The sequence below is a fragment of the Panthera uncia genome, chromosome E3 (genome assembly GCF_023721935.1).
Source record: "Panthera uncia isolate 11264 chromosome E3, Puncia_PCG_1.0, whole genome shotgun sequence".
Taxonomy (NCBI): domain Eukaryota; kingdom Metazoa; phylum Chordata; class Mammalia; order Carnivora; family Felidae; genus Panthera; species Panthera uncia.
The window spans coordinates 9,340,544-9,363,523 of record NC_064815.1 but is presented as its reverse complement, the minus strand read 5'-3'; the positions used below and the strand labels follow the sequence as shown (position 1 = coordinate 9,363,523).

Sequence of the window (22,980 nt, the reverse complement as noted above, 5' to 3'; positions counted from 1 at the left end):
AGCTGGGCATCCTTATCTCCTGGCCATGTGGGTCTCTCCAACATGGAAGCTTGTGTCATGCAGAAAGAGCCGGCTACCAAGACAGAAATTACTGCCTTATGTAACCTAATCACAGAAGTGACATCTCATCACCTGTGATAAGTTCTGCCCATATTGAATGGGAGGATTTTATGCATGGATGTCAATAGCAGGGGCAGAATCATTATGGGCCATCTCATAGGCTCCCTGCATAGAGGTGAACGAGTGAGCAAGCAAGGGGGAGCTCAGAGGGAGGAGTGTAACAGGAGGAAGAAACAAGTGCAAAGGCCCTGGGGCAGGAACTTGTCTGGGGTGTTCAAGAAACAGTGAGGAGGTCATTGTGTCTGGAGTGGAATGTGCAAGGGGTAGGGAAGCAGAGGTGAGGACAGCGGGGGAGGTAATGAGGGGCGAGGTTATTATGTGGGACCTTTTTAACTTTTACCTTAGATGAGAGTTGCTGGAGGGTTTCAGGTGGAGGAATGACATGAGCTGGCATTTGTTCTGGATCCTCGATCCTCCAAGTGTGGTCTGTGGACCACTCTTAAAGGCTGTTAGAAATGTGGAATCTTGGGATCTACTGCCCCAGACCTGATAAGTCAGAGACTGCATTTAACAAGATCCCCAGGTGATGGGGCACCTAGGTGGCTCAGTCGGTTGAGCATCCAACTTTGGCTCAGGTCATGATCTTGGGTTCTTGAGTTCCTGAGCTCGAACCCCATGTGGGGATCTCTGCTGCCAGTGCAGAGCCCGCTTTGGATTCTCTGACCCCCTCTCTCTGCCCCTCCCCAACTTGCACTCTCTCAAAAATAAAAACTAAAACATTAAAAAACAAAACAAGAACATAAGATCCCCAGGTGAGTGGAATGCACAGTGAAGTTGGAAACTTAGTGGTTCTCACCCTTCAGCCAGCATCAGAATTACCTGGATGGAGTGTTTGTTGAAACACAGCTTGCTGGTCCCCTCCCCGAACCTGCAGAGTTTCTGATTCACTAGGTGCAGGGTGGGGACTGAGAGTCCGCATTTCTAGCAAGGTCCCAGAGCTGCTGATGTTGCTGGACCAGGGACCATGCTTTGAGAACCACTGGTCTACAGTGTGCCTGGCACCAGGGCGCAGGGCTGAGGAAGGACAGAATCTTTCCTTTGAAGCTGTCCAGAGCATCAGACCCTGCTGCTGGCCTCTGGGGGAAGATGACACATCAGACTCAAAGCTCTTTCCTTGTCATATGTCCTACGAAGGTAGATTTTATATGCTGCCCCTTAAAACCACATCTGTGCCATCACACTCGTGTCTCCCCTGGCTCTCTGTTCTGTTTGTGCAGTTAAATCCCATCTCTGTTTCTCCTGTATGTGGTGCAGAGAGGGAACAGGTGGTCACCAGTGCCCTGCTAATAGCTCTTCAGATGTTTGCAGCCCATTATTAAATCGCCCTCAGAGTTTCCTTCTTGAAGACTAAATAATTAGCTACCCTTTTCTGAATCATGGGGTGGAGAGGTGAATGTAGTCACCAGCCTCAGACGGGGGCATATGTGGTAGAAATTCTTGAACCAGTGTGGGGGCTGGAGGTAAGATGGGGTGAGCGTTGCAAAAGCTAGGCCATCAGACTCCTTCATTTCAGCAAGATCCTTGGATGTGATGCCAGCAGGCAGCATACAAGATGACAGGTCTAGTGCCATGCAGAGATCAGCTGGAGGTGAAGTGTCACCAGTGAGCCAGACATCTTCAGGGGTTATGGGCACCGTCAGGTGCACCCCTGCCCCGGTGCAGCCCCCCACCCTGACTCATTCCAGCCAACGGATTGGCACCAGCAGTGATCGTCCTCCTAGGCGGGAGGCATGCGAGCATCACAAAGATGATGTCCTGGCATGCCAAGGTCAAGGTCAAACTGTGGACCACCTGCATCAGCATCTCCTGGGAGGCTTGTTAGGAAATGCAGAACTGCAGACCGCGTCCTCCACCCACTGTATCAGAACGTCTGGGTGAGGAGCCTGAGAATAGGGATGTTAACCAAACACCATCCCCCGCCCCCCACGTCCACGCACAGTCAAGTTTGAGAATGACTGCTAGTGTGTGATGTGGCTTTCTCTCCTCCGAGTGTTGGCCACCAACAAGAAAGAGAAAACCGTCTAGGATAAGTAAAGCACCTAGTACAGTTATTAGTAATAAGAGCAACTTTGTGTGGTTGTTTCCATTTTGAAAACCAAAAATAGTGATAGCTAGAATTTCTGGAGCAGATCCTCAGTGATGGGCACCGTGCCAAGGGATGGATATAGACTGGCCTGTAGAGTCCTCACCTCCATGAAATAGTGGCTGCTAGTGTCCATTCAGTGAAGAGGGAGCTGAGATGCAGAATTGTCTCAAGTCCCATGGCTGCTAAGTGGCAGGTGGCATGATTTAGTCCCAGTCCTGGCTGATCCTAGAGGCCAGGATTTTAACCTCCACTTTGTCCCTTCCTCCTCCCTAACCCACATTTCCATCCAACTCTAAAATAGACTAAGAGGCACCACAGCCACAGATTCAATGTTATGGGAGAAAGAAACAGAGAACCACTCACTGTGAACCCACGCTAGTGTTTCACATACATTTTTCTCATTTGCTTGACTCCACACCAGCCCTCAGAGGGAAGTATTATATCCATTCTGCTGGTAAGGAAAACTGAGGCTCCCAGGGATTAAGGGGCTTGCCTAAGGCCACACAGCTATTATGTAGACAAGGCTGGACTGGACTCCAGATTCTTGTGATCATCAAACCACACTGCCCTTTGGTAAAGATGGAGAAGAAAGGGGTCCAACTCCTTACATGGGATTACTTGGTCATGTCAGCCCTGGAGCTCATACTTAACAGGTGGCTGCCCTTCCTATTGCCAGACCAGCGATTTAATTAGCCCAGAGCCTTCTTACTTCCCCAGAGTTCAGAAACACTGCCCAGGGTTACAGGCACAGCTAAAACAGAATCTGAATGGCATGTTCGGGAAGCCGTATAATTAAAACTGACTTAGGAGACAAGTACCGTCAGCCTGTTTGGCAGAAATAGAAAGTCACCTAACCAGAATGCGTATTGCCTATATGGTTGCCAGAGACTGCTTTTTGCTGTTCTGGCACTTTTTAATTACAATAGATACCCTGAGGTCTGTGGTTTGCACTGCCTTTTCTAACTACCTTCTGAAGGACCCTGAAGAGCAAACCATTATTATGCGTCTGCCATCTGGGGTTGGGTCTTGATGAGGCGCCAGGTTCCTCTAAGAGGCTGTAGACTGAGGTGAGCCCACAAGCGCCCCCAGGAGGTGGCTGAAGCCTTAACTCTTCTGCTAATCTGAGCCCCGTTCTCTGTTAGGAGGGTCTGAACTGTTTTAGGGAACCTGATCCTCTCCCTCTCCACGTGGTCTTTGTGAGATGGTGGCTCACGACCTCTGTGCACCTGGTCCAGGTGGACGCAAGCAGCGTGCTGGCTCCTTTGGACACAGTGCTTCGTCCAGAGGTAGGCACTTAACCCAAGCAGGACCACTTAGAGTTTTTCCTTAAGATTTCATTAAAAGTCCCCCTTACTTTTGGAGCATAAGCTATTAAAATCTAAACTCAAGTGCACTAATGGCCATCTTCCTGCCATGTGAAGCAAACCTATCCCAGGGGAAAAAAAAAAGCCCAATGTTCAGAGAAAAGCTGCGAAGAGGTGCGATATGGAGAGAGTGAGTCCTTATGACTTCTTTTGCATCTCTAATCCAGCCCTGACACTAGGATTTGCCCTTGGACTTCCCACTTAATGAGCCCATAAGTTCTTTCTTGTTGGATGGAATTGAGTTTCTTCCAGGAACCCTACATAATACATATCTGAGATCAACATACCCAAATATAAAACCCCAACTACTCCCCCAGCAAACCTGCCTTCCTCCAGCCTCCCCTGCCTTCCAGAACCTCATCACTGCTTACTCAGTTACAGCCATCGGTTCATTGCCATAACCATTGTTCAGTCTCGAATCACCTCATACCTGGATTGCTACAACATCCTCCCTGCCTCCAGGCTTGTGTACCCCATGTCCACAGACACACACACACACACACACCCCTGCCAAAATCTTTCTGGGCCTGACCCTTCCTGCTCTCCTACGGGGTAACTTACCAGGTTGCCAGGCATCTGGCCTCTCCTACATGTAAACCCCACCTGGCAACACTCTCCCTTTGCTCCAGCCAGACAACTACGTGGCAGTTTTGACTCTCACCCCTAAGCTAATGAACCTGCCACTTGCGGGGGTTCCTAATCCCTTCTGTGCCATGGACCCCCTGCTAGTCTTTTGAAGTCTGTAGACCCCATCTCAGAATAATGTCTTTAAATCATAGAGTGGAATACATAGGATTATAGGGAAATGATATAATTCTTTTTTTAATGTTTATTTGTTTATATATGTATTTATTTTCATTTACTTCATTTTGAGAGAGCACGACAGTGGGGAAGGGGCAGAAAGAAAGGGAGAGAGAGAATCCCAAGCAGGCTCTGCGCAGAGCCTGATGTGGATCTCAATCGCACAAACCATGAGACCATGACCTGAGCCCAAATCAAGGGTCGGACACTTAACTGACTGAGCCACCCAGGTGCCCCTGAAATGATTCTAATGAAACACACTTATCAAAAATGTAAAACCAGGGGCACCTGGGTGGCTCAGTCGGTTGAGCGTCCGACTTCGGCTCAGGTCATGATCTTGAGGTCTGTGAGTTCGAGCCCCGCGTCGGGCTCTGTGCTGATGGCTCGGAGCCTGGAGCCTGTTTCGGATTCTGTGTCTCCCTCTCTCTGACCCTCCCCTGTTCATGCTCTGTCTCTCCCTGTCTCAAAAATAAATTAAAAAAAAAAAAATGTAAAACCAATTTAAATATGGTAATGTATGTGATTCTTCATTAATGCATTCAATAGAAAGATCTACTGGTTGTGATTTTCAAGCAGTAAAGAATGTAAATAAAATTTCAAGTTATTCACAACAACTGTAATGTGAGGTGAATATATCTGATTTCTATTGACTTCTATTTCTATCGGTGACAAACCCAGGTAAAAGTTAAGATTGTCGTGGTTTGCTGCCTGCTCCATAATGAAAGGAGATAATGGATTGCACGCAGAGGTTAGTGACAAGGGAGATGTAACTCTTTTCTTTCCTAAGTTCAGGGACCCTGCAGAATTCCGAACTGGGGGTTTTCCCACCGAGACCCGGGTGGGTGCCAGCTGCCTTGTCCTAACAGGCACAGCCTTGGTCTGAGTCCAGATTATACCTCAAAGCCCAGACTACAGGTCCCTGTGAAGAGCAGGGAGAGGCTCACAGAGCTGGGGACCCGGAAAGCCAGTCTTGGAGTGACATCTGACGAATGACTTCGAGCTGACTTCTTGTTCATGCTTTCTTTGGAGGCAGAATGGCACAGCTGTGAGGAGCTGGGCCTTGAGAGTTAAATTAAAATAACTGGCTGCATTGGAGGAGGGGTGCTTGGTTTTCTCAGACAGTTTTAAGTCTTTAGGGATTAAGGGATCAAACCAACCCCAAGGGTTTCCTCCCCCTTCCCCCAATACCCAGCACTGTGAGGCAGTATGGTGTGGCGGCTAGGGGAAGGATTCTGGTGTAGGCTGTCAGGGTTTGAGTCTCAGCTCCTCAATGCCAGTACCCCCGGGGCAAGTTGCCTCACCGCTTTCAACCTCCTCTAGTCTCATCTAAAGAGAGTAATCTCATCTAGAGATAGTTAACAGAGCTCACCTCATGGTTATCAGAATTGCAAGTTGTACTTGTGTAAAAGGTTTAAAGCAGAGCCTGGCACACGGTCTCAGAAAGGTTAGCTATTCTTCCTGGGAACACCTGGCAAACGCTGTCACCTCTCTCAAGTCCCCCAAACCCCCGCTCCCCCGCCCAAACTCCCACCCCGGTAGACAGCCCTTCTCTGTGAAGCCCTCTCCCCCCAAGCACCGTTTCCATCCATCGCTGAAGAAACATTATAGATAAATACCATTAAGTGGTCAGGAGGGCACACTGTGCGGATTGAAAGGCCAGTGCGTGTAGCTACCAGCTGTAGCTGGAGGGGATCTACCTCACTGCACCCCGGTTTCCTCATCTGGGAACCGGGGGCAACTGCAGCACCCCCCTCAAACGGTTAAGAGGAGTCAACAGCAACAGCAGAAACTACCGAGCGCCTACTCTGGCCAGGCGCTGTGCTTGACGCACAGCGAGCAAGGCGGAGGACGATGAAATGCAATCACGCCTGTGAAGTGTTGAGCACAGTGCCTGCCGGATTACAAACGCTGGGCACTTTGCACGCCACGTGCTTCGAATGAAATATTACATACTAAAAAATGTAAACCTGTTAGATTTTTACAAAGAATATATACACATGTGCACATTACACCTTTTGTTTATGACTTGCACGTTCATTCCCTCAGTTGGCCCTGGAGAAAAGGCAGGGCAGACAGAGATTTTAAGTCATTTTTAGTGATGAAAAGACAGAGGAGTTGATATACGGGAGACGGCTGGGGATTTTAAAAAGAGAACCGGCGGAGGGCAATGTTCCACTTCAAATCCCTCTGTGCAGAGTGGGTCCCAATTCTGCGGCCCCGGGGTGGGAGAACCGGCTCCGGGGAGGAATCCAGGCCCTGGGCGCCCCGGAGACGCGAGCAAGCGGGACAGGATGGACACGCCCGAGGGCGCACGCTCGCTGGCGCGGAGCTTCGAGCCGGCAGAGGCGCGCACGTCGCGGGCGCGACGCTGGGTGGCGCTGCCGGGCCGCCCCGCGCCAGACCTGTTGAGCCGAGGGCGCAACTCGGTCAGGTTTAGGGCAAAGGGGCGCTCCGCTTTCCTCGCACGCCCCTGCGACCCCGGCCGCAGCACCTCCCTCGGGGTGCCCCACGCCCCACCTTATCTTAAGGCTCCGGTTCATTTGGCCCCTGCGTTCCTCGCCGCAACAGTTCTAGGCTCGTCGGGTGGGGCGGGAATAAAGTTTGTCCGAGCTGGACTGGGAGAGGGGTGGTGGGGAGGACCCTCCCCGCTCCAGACTCCATGGCGGGCAGGACTGTGCCCCCTCGGCTTCAAGGCTGTCCCGGGGGCTCTGCTCTCGGTAGGTGCCAGCCCGCGTGCCGACCGGATGGGCTGACCCGCGCACCGCCCCCTCCCACCCGCTTCCCCATCCCCTCCCCCGCCTCTGGCGCGCACCGGCCCCGGCGTCTCCAGCCCCGCCTGCGCCGGGGTCGCTGCAGTCCCCGCGGCCGCCCCGGGCTCCCTCCCCAGGCGCCCCGGCCTCATTCCAGACAGGGGAGCGCCCCGGGGGGAACGCCGGACAGCGAGGGTGGCCGAGGCGGGGGCTCCAGGCGCCCTTGCTCTCCCAACCTGGGAGGCGGCCCCGACTCCGAGAGCCTGAACGCAGGGAAAGGCAAGGACGGGGCGGCCGGCGGAGGGGCGGGCGCCGCTCATCAGCCACGCCAGTCACGTCTGGGGCCACCCGGCTGCCTTTTTCTTCCTTTCCCCCTTCGCTTTCTCCCCCCACTCCCCTGTTGGCGAGGGCAAAGTGGCCGTGGCGGCGCCATGCCCGGGCCGGAGTGAGCGCGAGGGCGAAAATGGCGTACATCCAGGTAGGGCTGAGGCTGGGGGGCAAGGTCCGCGGTGCGGGTGGGGGGTGCTGCGCCCCCTCCGGCTGTGAGCCCGCCAAGGGAGGGCACACGGCTGGGCTCCCACAAACTTGCCTCGAGAAAAAGGGTGCCCGAGGGCACGCAACCTGTGCAGCGGTGGGGTACGCCCCAGGAGAAGGGGCTGGGGACCCCCACACCCGGGGATGAACGGCCCCTGCGGACTCTGCACGGGCGCCCTCTCCTCCTAGGGAGGGAATGGGGTTGGGGCGGACTTTTCAGCCCCCCCTACCCCACCCCCTCCCCTTGCACCCCACCCCTGGGGAGGGGCCGCCGGGAGGGCGGCCCGGGACGCGCCAGCCGCCCGGCCCGCCAGCTGCCGTTGCCTTGGCGACGGCTCTGGCTAATTGGCCGGCGGAGCGAGCCTGAGGCGGCTGTTCCGGCCAGGAGGGTCAAGGACGTCGTCTCTCCCGGACCCTGGGTGCTGAGGGGTGGGGGACACACCATAGGCGTGCTGTTGGTGGGGGGCGGGAGCAACCGATCACTTTCGGCCATTGCATTGTGGTCTGGGAGTTGTGGACCCCCATCACCTTGAGGAAACTCTCACAAGAATCCTTGAACTGAAATGATTTCCAAGCATCCTTCTTGAGGGGAGGCTGCTTGACTACCAGACCTTTCTCTTCTATACGAGGTGTGTGTGTGTGGGGTGGGGGTGCGGGGTGGGGGAGGCAGTGGCGACAGGTCAGCGCCAAGGTCATGCAGTCAGACCTGCAGTCAGACCCGTGGAGCCGCTTGCTTTTTGGGGTTGGCTCCTCAGAGCCCAGCAGAGAAGCCTACAGGTTCCCTCATTTAGGGTGCATCTGGGCTCACTTCTTCTACCCTCGGCTACAGCTGGGGGGGTGGGGGTGGCTGCTGGTTTCCCAGTTCCCCACTGGTCACATCTCTGTCGTCCTCAGACTTTTCAGCCTGCCAGGAACTCTGTGCTCTGTCACCTGCCTTGGTCTCCCCATCCCTCTCCTGGCTTAGATTTGCTCCATTGGCTTCCATGCAATCTTTAGGTCCTCTTTTCAAGTTCACTGAAGGTCACATTTACTGTGCACATACTGTGTGCTGTATGTTGTTGTGGGGTTTTTCAGCAGTCACCCAACAACCACCCGAGTGACCACCTACTGTGTGTGGGCACTGGGGATACAGCTGTGAAAACAGCAGTCTCTGCCCTTCAGAATCCAGTGAGAAATAAACAATATTAGAACATGCTTCTGTGGTTTTTAATAACCACTTTCAGGACAGAGATTAGTGATTTGCCCAAGGTCACACAGCTGCTTAGGGGTCATGGTGGGATCTAGAAGGGAGGATGGGGAATCTGAGGAATTTGTTAAACAGCTAATATGAGAATGGCTTGGTGATACTGTCTTTGCTTCTAGAACAAGGTGTGAAACTTTTTCTATAAAGATCCAGAGAGTAAACTTTTTTCTTGGAGACCTACGTGGCCTGTCACAAATATTCAACTCTGACCGTGGCGCTGGACAGCCACACATACATAGATAATAGTAAATGCATGGGCGTGGCTGAGTTCCAATAAAACTATTTGCACTAGTCAAGAAGTAGTACTTTTGATTTTTTGCAACCATTTAAAAATGTACAAACCATCCTTAACTGGAGGACTGTGCAAAAACAGGTTGCGGGCTGGATTTAGCCTTGCAAGTCATAGCTTGCCAACCTTTGTTCTAGAATGTCTGGGTTCTCCTTCTTCCTGTTTCTTTCTGGCTTGAATCAGTGCTCCTCCATCCAGTCAAATACATGAACCCAGTGGACCCAATGCATGGCAAGCGTGTCTTAGCTTCTTCCCTCTCCTCTTCCTTTTCCTTGGTTTCTCTCATCTTGCCGAACCTGGGGTTTGAGAAAGCTGGATAATTGGGCCCCTGTAGTGGCCTGGTCTCTACTCACATGGTTTTATAAATGGTGTCTTTTGATTGCCACACACCCAGGAAATGCTTTCCTCTATGAAAAGAATGGGCATGGACTGTTGGAAAAAAGCACTTTATCCTTGCACTTGATTTGAAACATTTTCAAGCACTTTCATTTGTAAGCGCATGAGGGCATAGCTTTTTCCTGCTTTTACCTGTGTGGGCCGGCCTGGACAGCCTGTGGTGCCTAGTAGGTTCCAACTGGTCTTGACAAACCACCTTGTTCTCATAAAGCCACAGAAAGGGTGCAGATATTTTGTAGTGGGGCATTTGCACAGTCCGAGTCCTAGCTTAGCCATTCCATGAAAGACAGGTAACTAAGGTTCAGAGTGGCCCCCTGACTTAACCCAAGTCACGTGATTGGCCGGTGGTGATGGCAGCACTAACACTTAACCACTCAACTCTGTGTGGCCCCCAAGCGTCTTCAGGCCTTGCCATGTAGGGTTCCCAGTTTTGCTTTGGGAAGAGTTTGTGATTAGTGTCTGAGACTTCGTTTCCCAAGCCGTAATCATTCCCTTATCACTTCAAGGATTTTTGAATTTTTTGTGAGCTATCCCTTGTACCAGATTTATTTAATACTTTTTCCTATAAATGGTCTCGCTTTTTTTTTTTTTTTTTTACTTAAAATCATTTGAAAAGGAAACTTTATGTCACTAGCATAATGGAAGACCAGAATCACTTGATATGAGCAGAAGGCAACCGGAAGAATAAACAGGATGATAGTAATGCCACGTGATTAGTTAGGTCCCAGGCTCTGAGCTGAGGTTTGCTCTCTATTTAAAAAAGAAAGAGGGGGTGGGGGGGATTTGCAAATGTGAGAAACCCGTTAACACATGATGATACCAAAGGGAGACCTCCTAGAAAGGGAAATGAAAAAGAGGGTAACTTTCTCCCTCTTGATTTAAAGTTCTGAGTTTGAGTTCCTCTCTGGGATATATCCCAGGCTGGGATGTGGAGTTCCTAATCTACCTGGTTTACTTGGCCCATTCACTTGGAAGCCACTGTGACTCTTCCCTTGAAGAGGGGGAGGGAATCTGTGCCTTGGAAACCTGTGAGAAGAAGTGGGGGTGGGAGGTGGGGCTGAAAAGGGAGGTAGCCCCACCCCCTCCGCCCTCCCCAGGACCAGATTATGGCTTCCTTTTGGGCTCCCTGTGTTTGTGGGTGGTCATAGGAACTCCCCACCATCACCATTGGAGCAGAATTGTAAGGTAGGGCCTCTGGGAGGGTGCGGGAGCCAAGTGACATCCACTGTGTGCCTGCCTGCATGTTAGCTAGTCATGTCCTTTTGGGTTGGCTTTATGGCTATTTCTGTATAGGAAGGTTTGCTCTTCCCAAGCGTGGCTGCATTGGATAGCATGACTATCTATCCACCCGCTCTGATTCATAACAGCATACGGTGCAAATCAAATCGAAATGCTAAAGTTTCCCATTTATTCGGTGTTGGTTAGCCAGGAGGCTACCAGCAGCCCCGCAGATAGCAGCACCTTGTTAGGGAGTCAGCTCCCTTCCCAGGATGGTAAGTGGAAAGATGCAGGGCTTTTTTTTTTTTTTTCCCCCTCTTTCTTTCTTTTTTCTTTTGTGAGTTGCTGGAATATTGCTAAACTGGTCTTGTCTCTCTTTTTGTAATCCTCTCACCCCCGACGCCCCTTGGCTTCTTCGTGGATCTCTAAAAGGGCAGTTGGAACCTTTAAACGAGGTGGGTTAATTCGATGATTCGTGTGGTCTGGTTTCTGATCACGAAGTGCTTGCCTTTCATTTTGGAGTCTTATGTGGGGCTGTGGGGACGTTGAATATTAAAGCAATAACTGGAGGTTAAGAGCGGCACAGTTTCGCTGCGTTTCTGTGGAAGGGAGATCCCGATGAAAACACACTAAGGGAGAAGAGGTGGATATCCCTCCCCACCCCCTCCTTACTCCGTTTGATTACCTCTGTTTACTTTCATGTCACGGAGATTATTTAAAAAAAAAAAAATCTTTTTGCTTTGCTTTCAAGAAGACAGTAATATTCATTGTGTTTTCGAGAACATATTGTATAGCCCTCATGATGTTGTATAAACCACCCACATGTCAAGAATGACATTCACATAAACTACAAAAGGGAATACCTGTGAATGTTTTGCTCGCTATTAATGGCTTCAGCGAGTTGGTGTTTGCCATCTTTGTGCCTGCAGTTGGTAAATAGAAACGGAAAACATTTTGTTCTAAGTGTTCAGCAGCAGAGACAGACCTCCTGAATGTCATTATTTCTCATCAGGGATCAGCTGCTTGTAATTTCGGGTGTTTTTCCTTTTCCTCCTCTCCACCCCTCCCACACCCTCCCCCCCACTCCCCCTCTCCCCCTCTCCACTGCCCACCTCCCCCAATGGCCTCAGGGTTTTCTTTCTAGAATCTCCGATCTGCTGCTGTGCAGATGGACTTTCAGGCATTGCTGTCAGAAGTGTTATGAGTCCAGCTGTTGCCAGTCGAGTGAGGACGAAGTTGAAATTCTGGGACCTTTCCCTGCCCAGACTCCTCCCTGGCTGTAAGTAAAACCGCTCTGAACTTCCTTGAAGGCAACCTCAAGACCTTTCTTTTCTCGGTTTGCGAGAGAGGGCGCGGGCAGGAGGTTAGGGTTAGGAAACAGGGAAAGGCCGGGTGTCCGTTGACGTCTTTGCTGCTGATGGGGACATACTCTCTGCCTCTCCTCTTGTTGGGCAGGCCAAGGGGCGGGGGGCAGCTGGTGGTGAGGCTGTCGTTGAACTGGTTTCCCGCTGGTCCTCCTGAGATATGAACCGTGCGGTGCCGAGCGTGTGGGCACTTTTAATCACGTTGAGTGTCACTCCAAGTGGAGGAAGAGCTCTGTGAGCATCTGTATGCTTCAAGGGATGTCCAAGTTCTAAAGATTCCCATCCAAGTCAGTATGACAAACTGTCCCACCGCCTGACCCGGTGCTTGGCACATAGTCGATGCTCAGTAAAAACTGCTACATGGGTGGTAGATGGAATGAACAAACAAATGCCTTTTTGCTGGTCTGAACAAGAACTTCAGAAACAGGGAAGCAGAAGAGCACCCCCAGGCTCCATCCTGTACTCCAACGCTGTTTATGTTCTCTCTGGCATCTCTCATTTTATTTCTAATTCGTGCTCCTCCCGCGCCCGCACACAACATCTCCATCTGCCAGTCGCTCAGATATTTTGGGAACACAGTTTTGAAGCTTCTCAGCCACGTGTCTGGTCCACCTCTCTGTGGCTGAGAGAGGAACGTGGCCAGAGAGTCTGGGTTGAGTTTGCCGGTCCAGCGCCGAGAAGGGGCCTGGCCGTCCTCGAGGACAGGTTCTCACGACACGGACGGGGAGGTCCAGAGAGGGCAAGAGACAGTGCAAGGGCCCACAGCCAGAGCCTCAGTGGGAACCCGGTGCTGTTTCAGCTGCGTTTCTGGAAGTCCATGATGCCCCCTCTTTCCCTTCACGTTGGCGGGTCATGGCTCACCCCTCTCACCTGCTCTCCTTAGAAGCAAGCATCAAATATTTCCATAGCAAAATGGCTCTGTGTCAGGCTCCATGCATTCATATCCAGTTTCTCCTACTTTTTTTTCTAGTTCTGTGACTTTGGGCAAGTCATTAGATCTCTTTGCCTTGATTTCCCATCTGTAAAATGGGGGTGATAAAAACAATAGTGTTTAGGGGCGCCTGGGTGGCGCAGTCGGTTAAGCGTCCGACTTCAGCCAGGTCACGATCTCGCGGTCCGTGAGTTCGAGCTCCGCGTCAGGCTCTGGGCTGATGGCTCGGAGCCTGGAGCCTGTTTCCGATTCTGTGTCTCCCTCTCTCTCTGCCCCTCCCCCGTTCATGCTCTGTCTCTCTCTGTCCCAAAAATAAATAAAAAACGTTGAAAAAAAAAATTAAAAAAAAAAAACAAAACAATAGTGTTTATCTCCTATGGTTGTTGTGGCGACTGCATGGATTAGTACACAGAAGAGCGCTTAAGAATGATTGTCACCTGGTCAGCAGTCATAAATGTAGGTGACCCATCTCACCCTGTTTTGTCTCGGTTTTCTCATCTGTAAAGTGAGAACAGTAATAGAACTTATTTTCTAGGGTTGTGATTAAGCATAACCTGCTTCGCAGAGCAGTTAGTAATCACCTTTTATTATTATTATTATTATTATTGCTGTTTTATTGTTTATTTTTGAGAGAGGGAGAGAGTGTGTGTGAGCAGGGGAGGGACAGAGAGGTGGGGGGACAGAGGATCTGACAGCAGAGCCTGATGTGGGATGTGGGGCTCAAACCCATGACCGTGAGATCATGACCTTGGCTGAAGTTGAGCTTAGCCACCTGAGACACCCAGGCGCCCCAGGAATCATTTCTGTTATTTGTAGATTCTTTTTTTTTTTTTTTTTCTTTTAGGGACTGAAAGAGTGAGTTGGGGAGAGAGGGAGAGAGAGAATCTCAAGCAGGCTCCACACCCAATGCAGAGCCCGATGCAGGGCTCAGTCTCACAACCCTGAGATCATGATCTGAGCCAAAATTAAGAGTCTTTTTAAATTTTTTTAGGGGCGCCTGGGTGGTTCAGTCAGTTAAGCGTCTGGCTCTTGGTTTCGACCCAGGTCATGATCTCACTGTTCATGAGTTTGAGCCCCACATCAGGCTCCGTGCTGACGGTGCTGGGCCTGCTTGGGATTCTCTATCCCTCTCTCTCTCTCTGGCCCTCCCCAGCTTGTTCTCTCTCTCTCTCTCAAAATAAATAAATAAAATTTTTTTTTTATGTTTATTTTTGAGAGAGAGACAGAGTGCAAGTGGGAGAGGGGCAGAGAGAGACACACGCAGAATTCCAAGCAGGCTCCAGGTTCTGAGCTGTCAGCACAGAGCCTGACACGGGGCTTGAACTCACGGACTGTGAAATCATGACCTGAGCCGAAGTCGGACACTTAGCCAACTGAGCCACCCAGGCGCCCCAAGAGTTGGATGCTCTTGACTGAGCCACCCAAGAGCCCCACTAGAGATTCTTTAAACTGGTGTAAAGATAGTGTTAAGAAATTATTTCATCAGTCATGGATTGTAGCCTGAATCCTGCAGGTGTGCATAGGGTTGAGGTGTTTGGTGGAACCAGTTCATTAATCAAGAGGTCATTCCCATTTTCTAGTGCCCTAGGTACAGAGGTTGGCTCAGCCCATTTGGTATCTTGAAAGCCGTACTCAGGCAGTGCCAGCTCTGTGAGGGCAGGGTTTTTATCCGTGTTGTTCACACCAAAAAATAGTTACTGACTAACTGACTAACCTACCGGCAAAAATTGAATCCTGGAAGTGCCAGTCATCTGGTTGAAACCTTACAGTTTCTTTGGTAATTATTTCTCGAGTATGCACTGTGTGCCAGGCACTGTGGGATGCAGAGGCTAGATAGAGTCCCATCCCTGTGCTCAGGAGATTTAAAATCTAGTACAGGAGATAAGGCAGGTACATAGGTCCAGCTACCCCCTGGAGTTGTGCATTCACATCCTGCACACCAATATGACAGTTTTTCATAGAGTCTCACTGTGGAAAAAGTCCAGGGATAATGGCTTCGGGCATCGGTGGATCCAGGGGTACAAATGTTGTCATGGGCATGCATTTGTGCCCTCTCTGCCTCCCTGTCTCTTTCTGTTTCTTCTGTATTGCCTGATTCTTAAGCTTGTTTTCTTCTTTGCTTCATTCTCAATAGCAGCAAACAAACCAGGAGAGGCTCTTATTGTCCTGGTTTGGGTCATGTGCCAAACACTTGAGCCAATCACTTTTGCTTGGAGGAAATGGTGCTAGGATCATGCCTGGATTGTCTGACCACCTGGAACCAGGGAAAGGATCATTCCCACCTGACACACATGAACTCAGCTCGTGGACCAGGGGTTGGCAAACTTGTCCTGTTAAGGGGCCAGACAGTAAATATTTTAGCCTCGTGGGCTTAGTCTCTGTCTCAGCCACTCACTTCTGTCATTGTAATGTGAAAGCATCCATAGGTGAGGCATTAATGATTGGGCGTGCTATGTTCCAGTCTTACTTCATTTACAAAATCAGGCAGCAAAATCTGGCCCCCTAGTTTGCTGATCTCTGTAATAGACAATTTGAGCGCTGTAACCAGAGAGGAGAGAATGGACCCAGGGTAGGCAAATACCACAAATGGTCACAATATCTAGAAAGAGTAGGGGAATCATGGAAAATGAGCCTGCAAGCTCAGAGCATGTAGGGCTTTGAACGTCAGATTGCGGAGTTAGAATTTGAATTTGCTTCTGAACCACTGGAGAATCCTTTTTTTTTTTTTTTTTTTTTTAAGTTTATTTATTTACTCAGAGAGAGAGAGAGAATGAGCCGAGAAGGGGCAGAGAGAGGGGAGAGGGAGAGAGAGAATCCCAAGCAGGCTCCACACTGCCAGCTTGGAGGCTGCTGTGGGGCTCAAACTCCTGAACCGTGAGATTATGACTTGAGCCAAAATCTAGAGGGATGCTTACCAACTGAGCCACCCAGCCGCCCGTTAGTGGAGAATCCTGATGGACATTGAAAATCAGTCAGGTACCTTTTTTCCCCAGATACCCAGATGTTAAGTATTACAGATGCATGGCCTGGGTTCTACCACTGAGCTGGTGAACAGTTGCACTTTACCTGGGCTGCTGACCCTTTGTGCAAGCGGGGGACTCTTTCAGGGGGTAAGGAGTTGGGACCCTCTGGGATGACACTTTGGTTTTGCCACAAGCAGAGAAGAGCACTGGAGCCTTCCCAGCAGAGCCGACACATGACACAACTCCAGAAGGCCCCTTTCATATGGCCGTCATTATGAATGATAACACCTAGAACTCTGCAGTCTAGAGCCTGAACAGCGGTACATGATCTTCCATGCTTCCCAGGATGAATATCTTGCATCCTGGGTAGCAACTTAGTACCTTTGTGGCACGCAACATAATGCAAAATGTTAAGAGAAATCTGTAAAGGGGAGGCGGGTTAAATCATTCAGAAAGTGAATTTACAGCTTGTGCTTTCCCCAGATTTATTTACCAAGTGGGCAGTTGCATGTTATCAAACAGGCAGGGAGTAGAAATGTCAAGTGTACAGGCTTTGCAGTGCTGTTCCTACTGTGACATTTGAGCTCAGAACCACAGGACATGCCTCTCTGTGGGGTGGCAGGTACCAGATGAGCCTGTCCTTTGTGTGTGTGATTTGGGGGGACACACCATTAATTGCCACAAATGCTCCTGTCATTTGGATCCCCCATTCTTTCCTTGGCTGGGCTGGGCTGGGGAAGGTCAGGAAAACTGTACAATCCCACTGGCTCCTTTTGGAGCAATGCCAGAAAGACCATCATTGAAGAGTGAACTACTCAGGTTATTTCCGTGTCCATCAAGCATGTATTGAATACCTACTATATGCATAGCTCTTACAGGCCTCACAAGGGATGCCCAGTTCAGTAGTTTGGGGTGTGCAGTTTAGAGGCTGGTATTGCTGGACTTCATTGGGAGTTTAACAGTGGTGCAAAATAAATATCCATCCCAACCCCCACCCCACCAGGCTTCCATTCCCTGGTCTGTAAAGAGGATGAGGGTTGTTAGTAACAGAAGTAAACTCCAGATTGTTTTAAGGGTGAAATGAGATGGTTCAGACAGAGCATTTAGCACAGTGCCTGGCACATAGTTGGTGCTCAGCACCTGGTACCTTTGATCAAGATAAGTACACATCTCCCTCTCCCCTCTCCCCCCTCCCCCCCCCCCATTTAAGAAGTGTACCCTGCTGTGGGAGGCGGGACAAGATAAGCACTCAGATCATCTTGAGACTGGATAAATCAGATAAGAATCCCAAGAAGGGTGTGTTCATTCATTAATTTACTGAGAAAATGAATGTGGAAGGCTCCGCACGTGCCAGACTCTGTGCCAGGGCAGGGTGGGCAGTGGTGAATGAGACACCACCCTCGTGGGGCAAGGATCTGGTGTCAGACGCAGAAGACAAGCCACAACTAGAGAGGAGTTACGTGCGTTGTTAAAGGGGGGAAAGAAGGTGCAGGGCCAAGGGCTGATGGAGTAGGAGGTGACAGCGACAGGGTGGGGGCTCTCTGAGGAGGTGCTCTTGAAGCCGAGACCTGACTGATGAGAAGGAGCCGCACAGGAGATGGAGACGGGAAGAGCATCCCAAGCAGAGAGAACAGCGTGGCCGGCTCGCTGTGTTGGAGGAAGGGCCGGGAAGCATGGTGGGTGCAGAGAGGGCAGGGGCTGCTCAGACAAGGGCTGAGAGGACTCGACCGGAGCTCCAGGGGGCGATCGCGCCCAAGCTGGGTGGGGCCTCACAGGTGCAGGTGGAGGTGCTGAGGTGGTTCTGCCTTCTTTGGAAGGTGCTGCCGCTTGCATCTAAGGGAGAGAGAGAAGAATGCGTGATACAATATGATTGCATTTCTTTGCCTTCTCCTCCTCCCACCCCCCACATTTCATCTGCTATATTCACCTTTTACAGACCAGGAGGAGGAGGCAAGCAAGGACTGAGCATCCTCCCCTCCCCCTGCAACATGCCTGGTCTTGTCCTGGCTGTGACCCTGATCTTGCTTTGGAAGAACATGAGATCAGTCTCATTTCATGCACAGGATGCATCTGAAGACCTCCTAGAATTGGAAACTTGCATTTTTCAAGACCAGCTCCACGCAGGCTTAAATGTCAAGTTGGGGGGTGGGAGGTGCAGTCTCGGAAAGTATCAGTCTACAGCCACAATAGCTTAGGGGCATGTTATTAGCGGCATCCATCTCACAGGCCACACCGCCAGCTTTGCCCCCTCACTTCCCCTTCCCCAAGCACCCTTACCTAGCTTTATGGGGATTGGGGGATCTTACAGGTTGTAATAATACCAGCTGAAATGTATTGAGCACATACCTACTACATACCCAGAACTGTTCTAAGTATATTATATGCGTTGACTCCTTCAGTGTTCACTGGAACCATACAAAGTGAGTATTATTATTCCCACTTTACAGATGGGTAGATGGAGGCACAGAGGAAGGGCCTTGCCCAAGGTCACCCAGGCGGGGTTCAAACCTAGAGGTTGTGCTCTTAATTACCACCCTGTATCTCCCTACCCCCCGACACGGTGTTTTTTATTCTTTCAGTATTTTTCATCCTCATTGGAAGCACATGGAATCAGAGCTGCTGCTCATTTTTTAGCTGTTTCTTCACATTGAACTATTGTTCTCAAGTCATTCATTCTCAGCACCATTTTGTAGCTCTTGCCCTGCCGCTCCAAGAACTCTCGAGTGACACTGTTATAGGGTATTTTTTAGATATTTATTTATTTTGAGAGAGAGTGCGCACACACTTGCGTGTGAGTGGGGGAAGAGGGGCAGGGAGAAAGGAAGAGAGAATCCCAAGCAGGCTCCATGCTATCAGGGCAGAGCCCTAAGCGGGGCTCAAACTCACAAACCGTAAGATTATGAGCTGAACCAAAATCAAGAGTTGGATGCTTAACCGTCTGAGCCACCCAGGCGCCCCTGTTATAGGATATTTTTTAAAGATATCAAAGTAGAGACACAGTGAAGGTTGAAATACCAGGGCATTCCTCACCAAAAGCCATCTGCAGAAGATCAGATGGGTAGAAACAACCTTCTGGTGTCTTCCAGACTGAAGACCAACAGGCCTGGTCTTGACTTAGCCAAAGTGGTGCCCCCATGTGGCAATATCATGAGTAAGTTCCCTCCCCATGGTCTGTGAATGTGAAATTATGCACATTCTTGACAGATTGTTCTAAATTGGAAGGTATTTATTCAATATCATTTCATATTTTGTGCAAAACGTAAGATGTTATTGGGGCACCTGGGTGGCTCAGTGGGTTAAAGCGTCTGACTTCAGCTCAGGTCATGATCTCATGGTTCATGAGTTCAGGCCCCTTATCTGGTTCTCTTTTGTCAGCTCGGAGCCCACTTTGGATCCTCTGTACCACCCCCGCCCCCACCCGCCTCTCTCTGCTCCTCCCCCACTCATGTACACGCTCTTTGACAACCACCTTCTTTTCCTGTAGGATGGCCAGCCGGAGCAGCGACAAGGATGGGGATTCCGTCCATACAGCCAGTGAAGTCCCTCTGACCCCACGGACCAACTCCCCAGATCGAAGATGCTCGTCCTCAGACACATCTAAGTCTACCTACAGCCTGACCCGGAGGATTTCAAGTAAGCATCTTTGCTGTGACTGTCTAGGGCTCGTGGCTCAGCAATCCTGTGCTGCTCAGCCTCTGATCAGAGCCCGTGATTCAAATCCAGTTAGCTGGGTCCCCAGGGCAAAAGAAGAGAGCTGACGGCATCCCCGCATGGATCCACGTGAGGGAAGGGGTTGTCTCAGCCTCCGGAGTTACCAGGGCAGGGTGGGAACTGTGGCCATGAGAGCTGATGCCCCACTGGAAGGGGGCAGCTGCTACTCGGCCCTCACTGAAGGAGATGGTGGGCTCCGTATTACCTGACTTTTCCAAAGAGAAACTGGCAATCCGTGTTTCTATATGAAGCTTCCTTTGTTTTAAACTCCAACAAAATGTATCTGTGGGTCAAATTTGGTCTCTAGGCCCCCCAGTTTGTCCACTCTGATGTGCAGAGTATGTGTTTGACCAAATGGCATGATTTGGATGGGGAGGAGAAAGGAGGATAAAGCCCAAAGACTCCCAGCCTCCTCTCACCTCCTCAAAGTGTCTCTGCTGTCTCATTCAGCTGCCTGCAATTCACTTAACGGAGGGAAAAAGCTTAAAATTCATGAAATAAATCCACTCAGGTGGAAATATTGGTGTCTGATCTTTCCTGGGAGTAAATAGGGAAGAAAAAGGAAGCAGAGAAAAGTTCGAGGGCTTGAAAGAGTGGAAAAGAGGGGATGTGAGGCTTCTCTAGGCCTCAATCTTTCCATCTGTAAAATGGGAGGGCTCTTCTTGACCTATGCAGTCCAATGCATGTTGCTGGTGACCATTTAAATGGGGGGTTAAGCCCAACTGAGACATGATGTATGCGTTGTGTACCCATGATGTTGAAGCCAGTACATAAAAGAGACTTTAAACTGTCTCACTAAAATGTTTTTATTTTGGTTATATGTCAAACAAATTAAAGTTAATTTCACCTGTTTCTTTTTTTTATATAATCTTTTTTTCAATGTTCATTTATTTTTTGAGAGAGAGAGACAGAGAGAGACAGAGTGCGAGAGGGGGAGGGGAAGAGAGAGAGAGAGAGGGGGAGACACAGAATCCAAAGTAGGCTCCAGGTTCTGAGCTGCCAGCTCACAGCCCAACACGGGGCTCTAACTCACGGACTGTGAGATCATGACCTGAACCAAAGTAGGACACTTAACCAACTGAGCCACCCAGGTGCCCTTTCACCCAATTCTTTGTACTTTTAAGAGAATTGTGGCTACTGGAAAATTTTATGTTCCCTGTGTGGTTTGTATTTCTGGTCCCCATTGTATTTCTCTTGAATAGCACTGGTCTAGATAGTTCCTAGGTCTCATGCCCAGCTCTATACACGGATGATTTCCATTTAGCACACAGCTGTCAGAATACCAACCATGCACGAGACACAAGTCTCACAATTTTCACAGGCAAGACAGGTGTTCAAGCAATTAACAAGAATGTCATGAAAGAACAAATACATGACTCCATGCAGATGGGGAATCTAATGGTCAAACTCCTAGGAGCAGAGAGTGAAATGGGGGAGGGACTCCTGGGGAGGGGGTGGTTTTAGTTATGCAAGACAAATAAGTTCTTGAGATCTGTACAGCACAGTGCATATTATTAACAATATCGTATCGTATCCTTAAAATTTTACCAAGAGACTAGATGTTACATTAAAGGTCCTTATCACCAGGAAAATTAAATAAATGAAGAAGGCAGGAGAAAACTTTGGGAGGTGATGGTATATGTTTATGGCATAGATTGTGGTGATGGTTTCAGGATGCCTGCCTACCTCCCAACTCATCAAATTGTGTACATTAAATATGCACAGCTTTTTGTATGTCACTTGTGCCTCAATTAAATAGTTTTTAAAAAAAATTCCATGCGCTTATTGCTAGAATAGAGGGATGAGCAAAGATTCAAATGATGAACTTGGGAGCAATGAACTCTGCTGGTTGATAGGCAGGGAGGAGGCGCCCCACAAGCGGTGAAGTCCAAACATGGTTCTTGCAGAAGTGCATCAGTTACCCTTGAGTGAGCTCGTACCCTGTGCACATTCTATGCCGAGCCCTTTCCATGCATTGGCTCTGTGAATCACCACAATCTTTGAAGTAGGTGCTATTATTGACTCCGTTTTACAAATGGGGAAACTGAGTCCCAGAAGCTCTGGCTCCAGAGTCCACTCTCTGAAAGTGGAGACAGTGTAGGGTACCAGCTGGAGTCAAGACTCTGGGGCGGGACAGCCTGGGCTTGGGCTTGACTCCTGGCTTCTCCTCTTAGTACTTGTGTCCCTTTTGGAGAGTTACTATCTGTCAGATTAGTCATTCCCTAATCCCTTGTGGCCATCAGGTGACTTGATATATCAAGGCGTTTAGAACAGTGCCTGGCAGTGATGGAGGTGATAATGCCGTCTTGTTGCCTCTCATAGAATAAATAAGAGGATCTCAAGGTGTGGAGAGCAGTTGGGGAAGAGCATTGTGAAACAGAGTGAACAGTATAGGAATCTGGGAAATGTTGCCAATCTCAAGAAGCAGCCCAGGCTTGGCCCCATATGTGGTGGTGCTAATTGTTCTTTTTTGGCGGCTGTTTAGGTCTTGAATCCAGACGACCCAGCTCCCCACTCATTGATATTAAACCCATCGAGTTTGGTGTTCTCAGCGCCAAAAAGGAGCCCATCCAGCCCTCGGTGCTCAGACGGACCTATACCCCAGATGACTACTTCAGAAAGTTCGAGCCCCAGCTCTACTCCCTCGACTCCGACAGTGACGATGTGGACTTTCTGACAGACGAAGAGATCTTGTCCAAGTACCAGCTGGGCATGCTGCACTTCAGCACCCAGTACGACCTGCTGCACAACCATCTGACGGTGAGGGTGATCGAGGCCAGGGACCTGCCGCCCCCCATCTCCCACGACGGCTCGCGGCAGGACATGGCCCACTCCAACCCCTATGTCAAGATCTGTCTCCTGCCAGACCAGAAGAACTCTAAGCAGACGGGGGTCAAACGCAAGACCCAGAAGCCCGTGTTTGAGGAGCGTTACACCTTCGAGATCCCCTTCCTGGAAGCGCAGAGGAGGACCCTGCTGCTAACGGTGGTGGATTTTGATAAGTTCTCCCGCCACTGTGTCATTGGGAAGGTCTCTGTGCCTTTGTGCGAGGTTGACCTGGTGAAAGGCGGGCACTGGTGGAAGGCGCTGATCCCCAGTTCTCAGGTAAGGGGGTGACTTTGTGCTGTTTCTTGGCTGGGGACTTTAAAAAAGAAAAAAAAAGATTTTTTTTTTTTTTTTTTTTTTAAATTGTCTTTGAGTTTTGAAACC

General features: G+C 50.0%; 1 protein-coding gene across 2 annotated transcripts in view; it reads left to right on the top strand.

Moving 5' to 3' along the window:
* Positions 1–7,513: 7,513 nt before the first annotated feature.
* SYT17 (synaptotagmin 17) overlaps positions 7,514–22,980 on the top strand; it is an 82,295-nt gene continuing 66,828 nt past the window's right edge. Inside the window, exons 1-3 of one of the 2 annotated variants that reach the window (XM_049638331.1) lie at positions 7,514–7,599; positions 19,544–19,692; positions 22,256–22,875. In XM_049638331.1, the coding sequence (XP_049494288.1) occupies positions 19,545–19,692; positions 22,256–22,875 (768 nt within the window). In that variant the 5' untranslated portion in view covers positions 7,514–7,599; position 19,544. Of the gene's footprint in view, positions 7,600–11,935; positions 12,081–19,543; positions 19,693–22,255; positions 22,876–22,980 lie in introns of those variants that run through there. The other variant, XM_049638332.1, reaches the window with a different exon arrangement.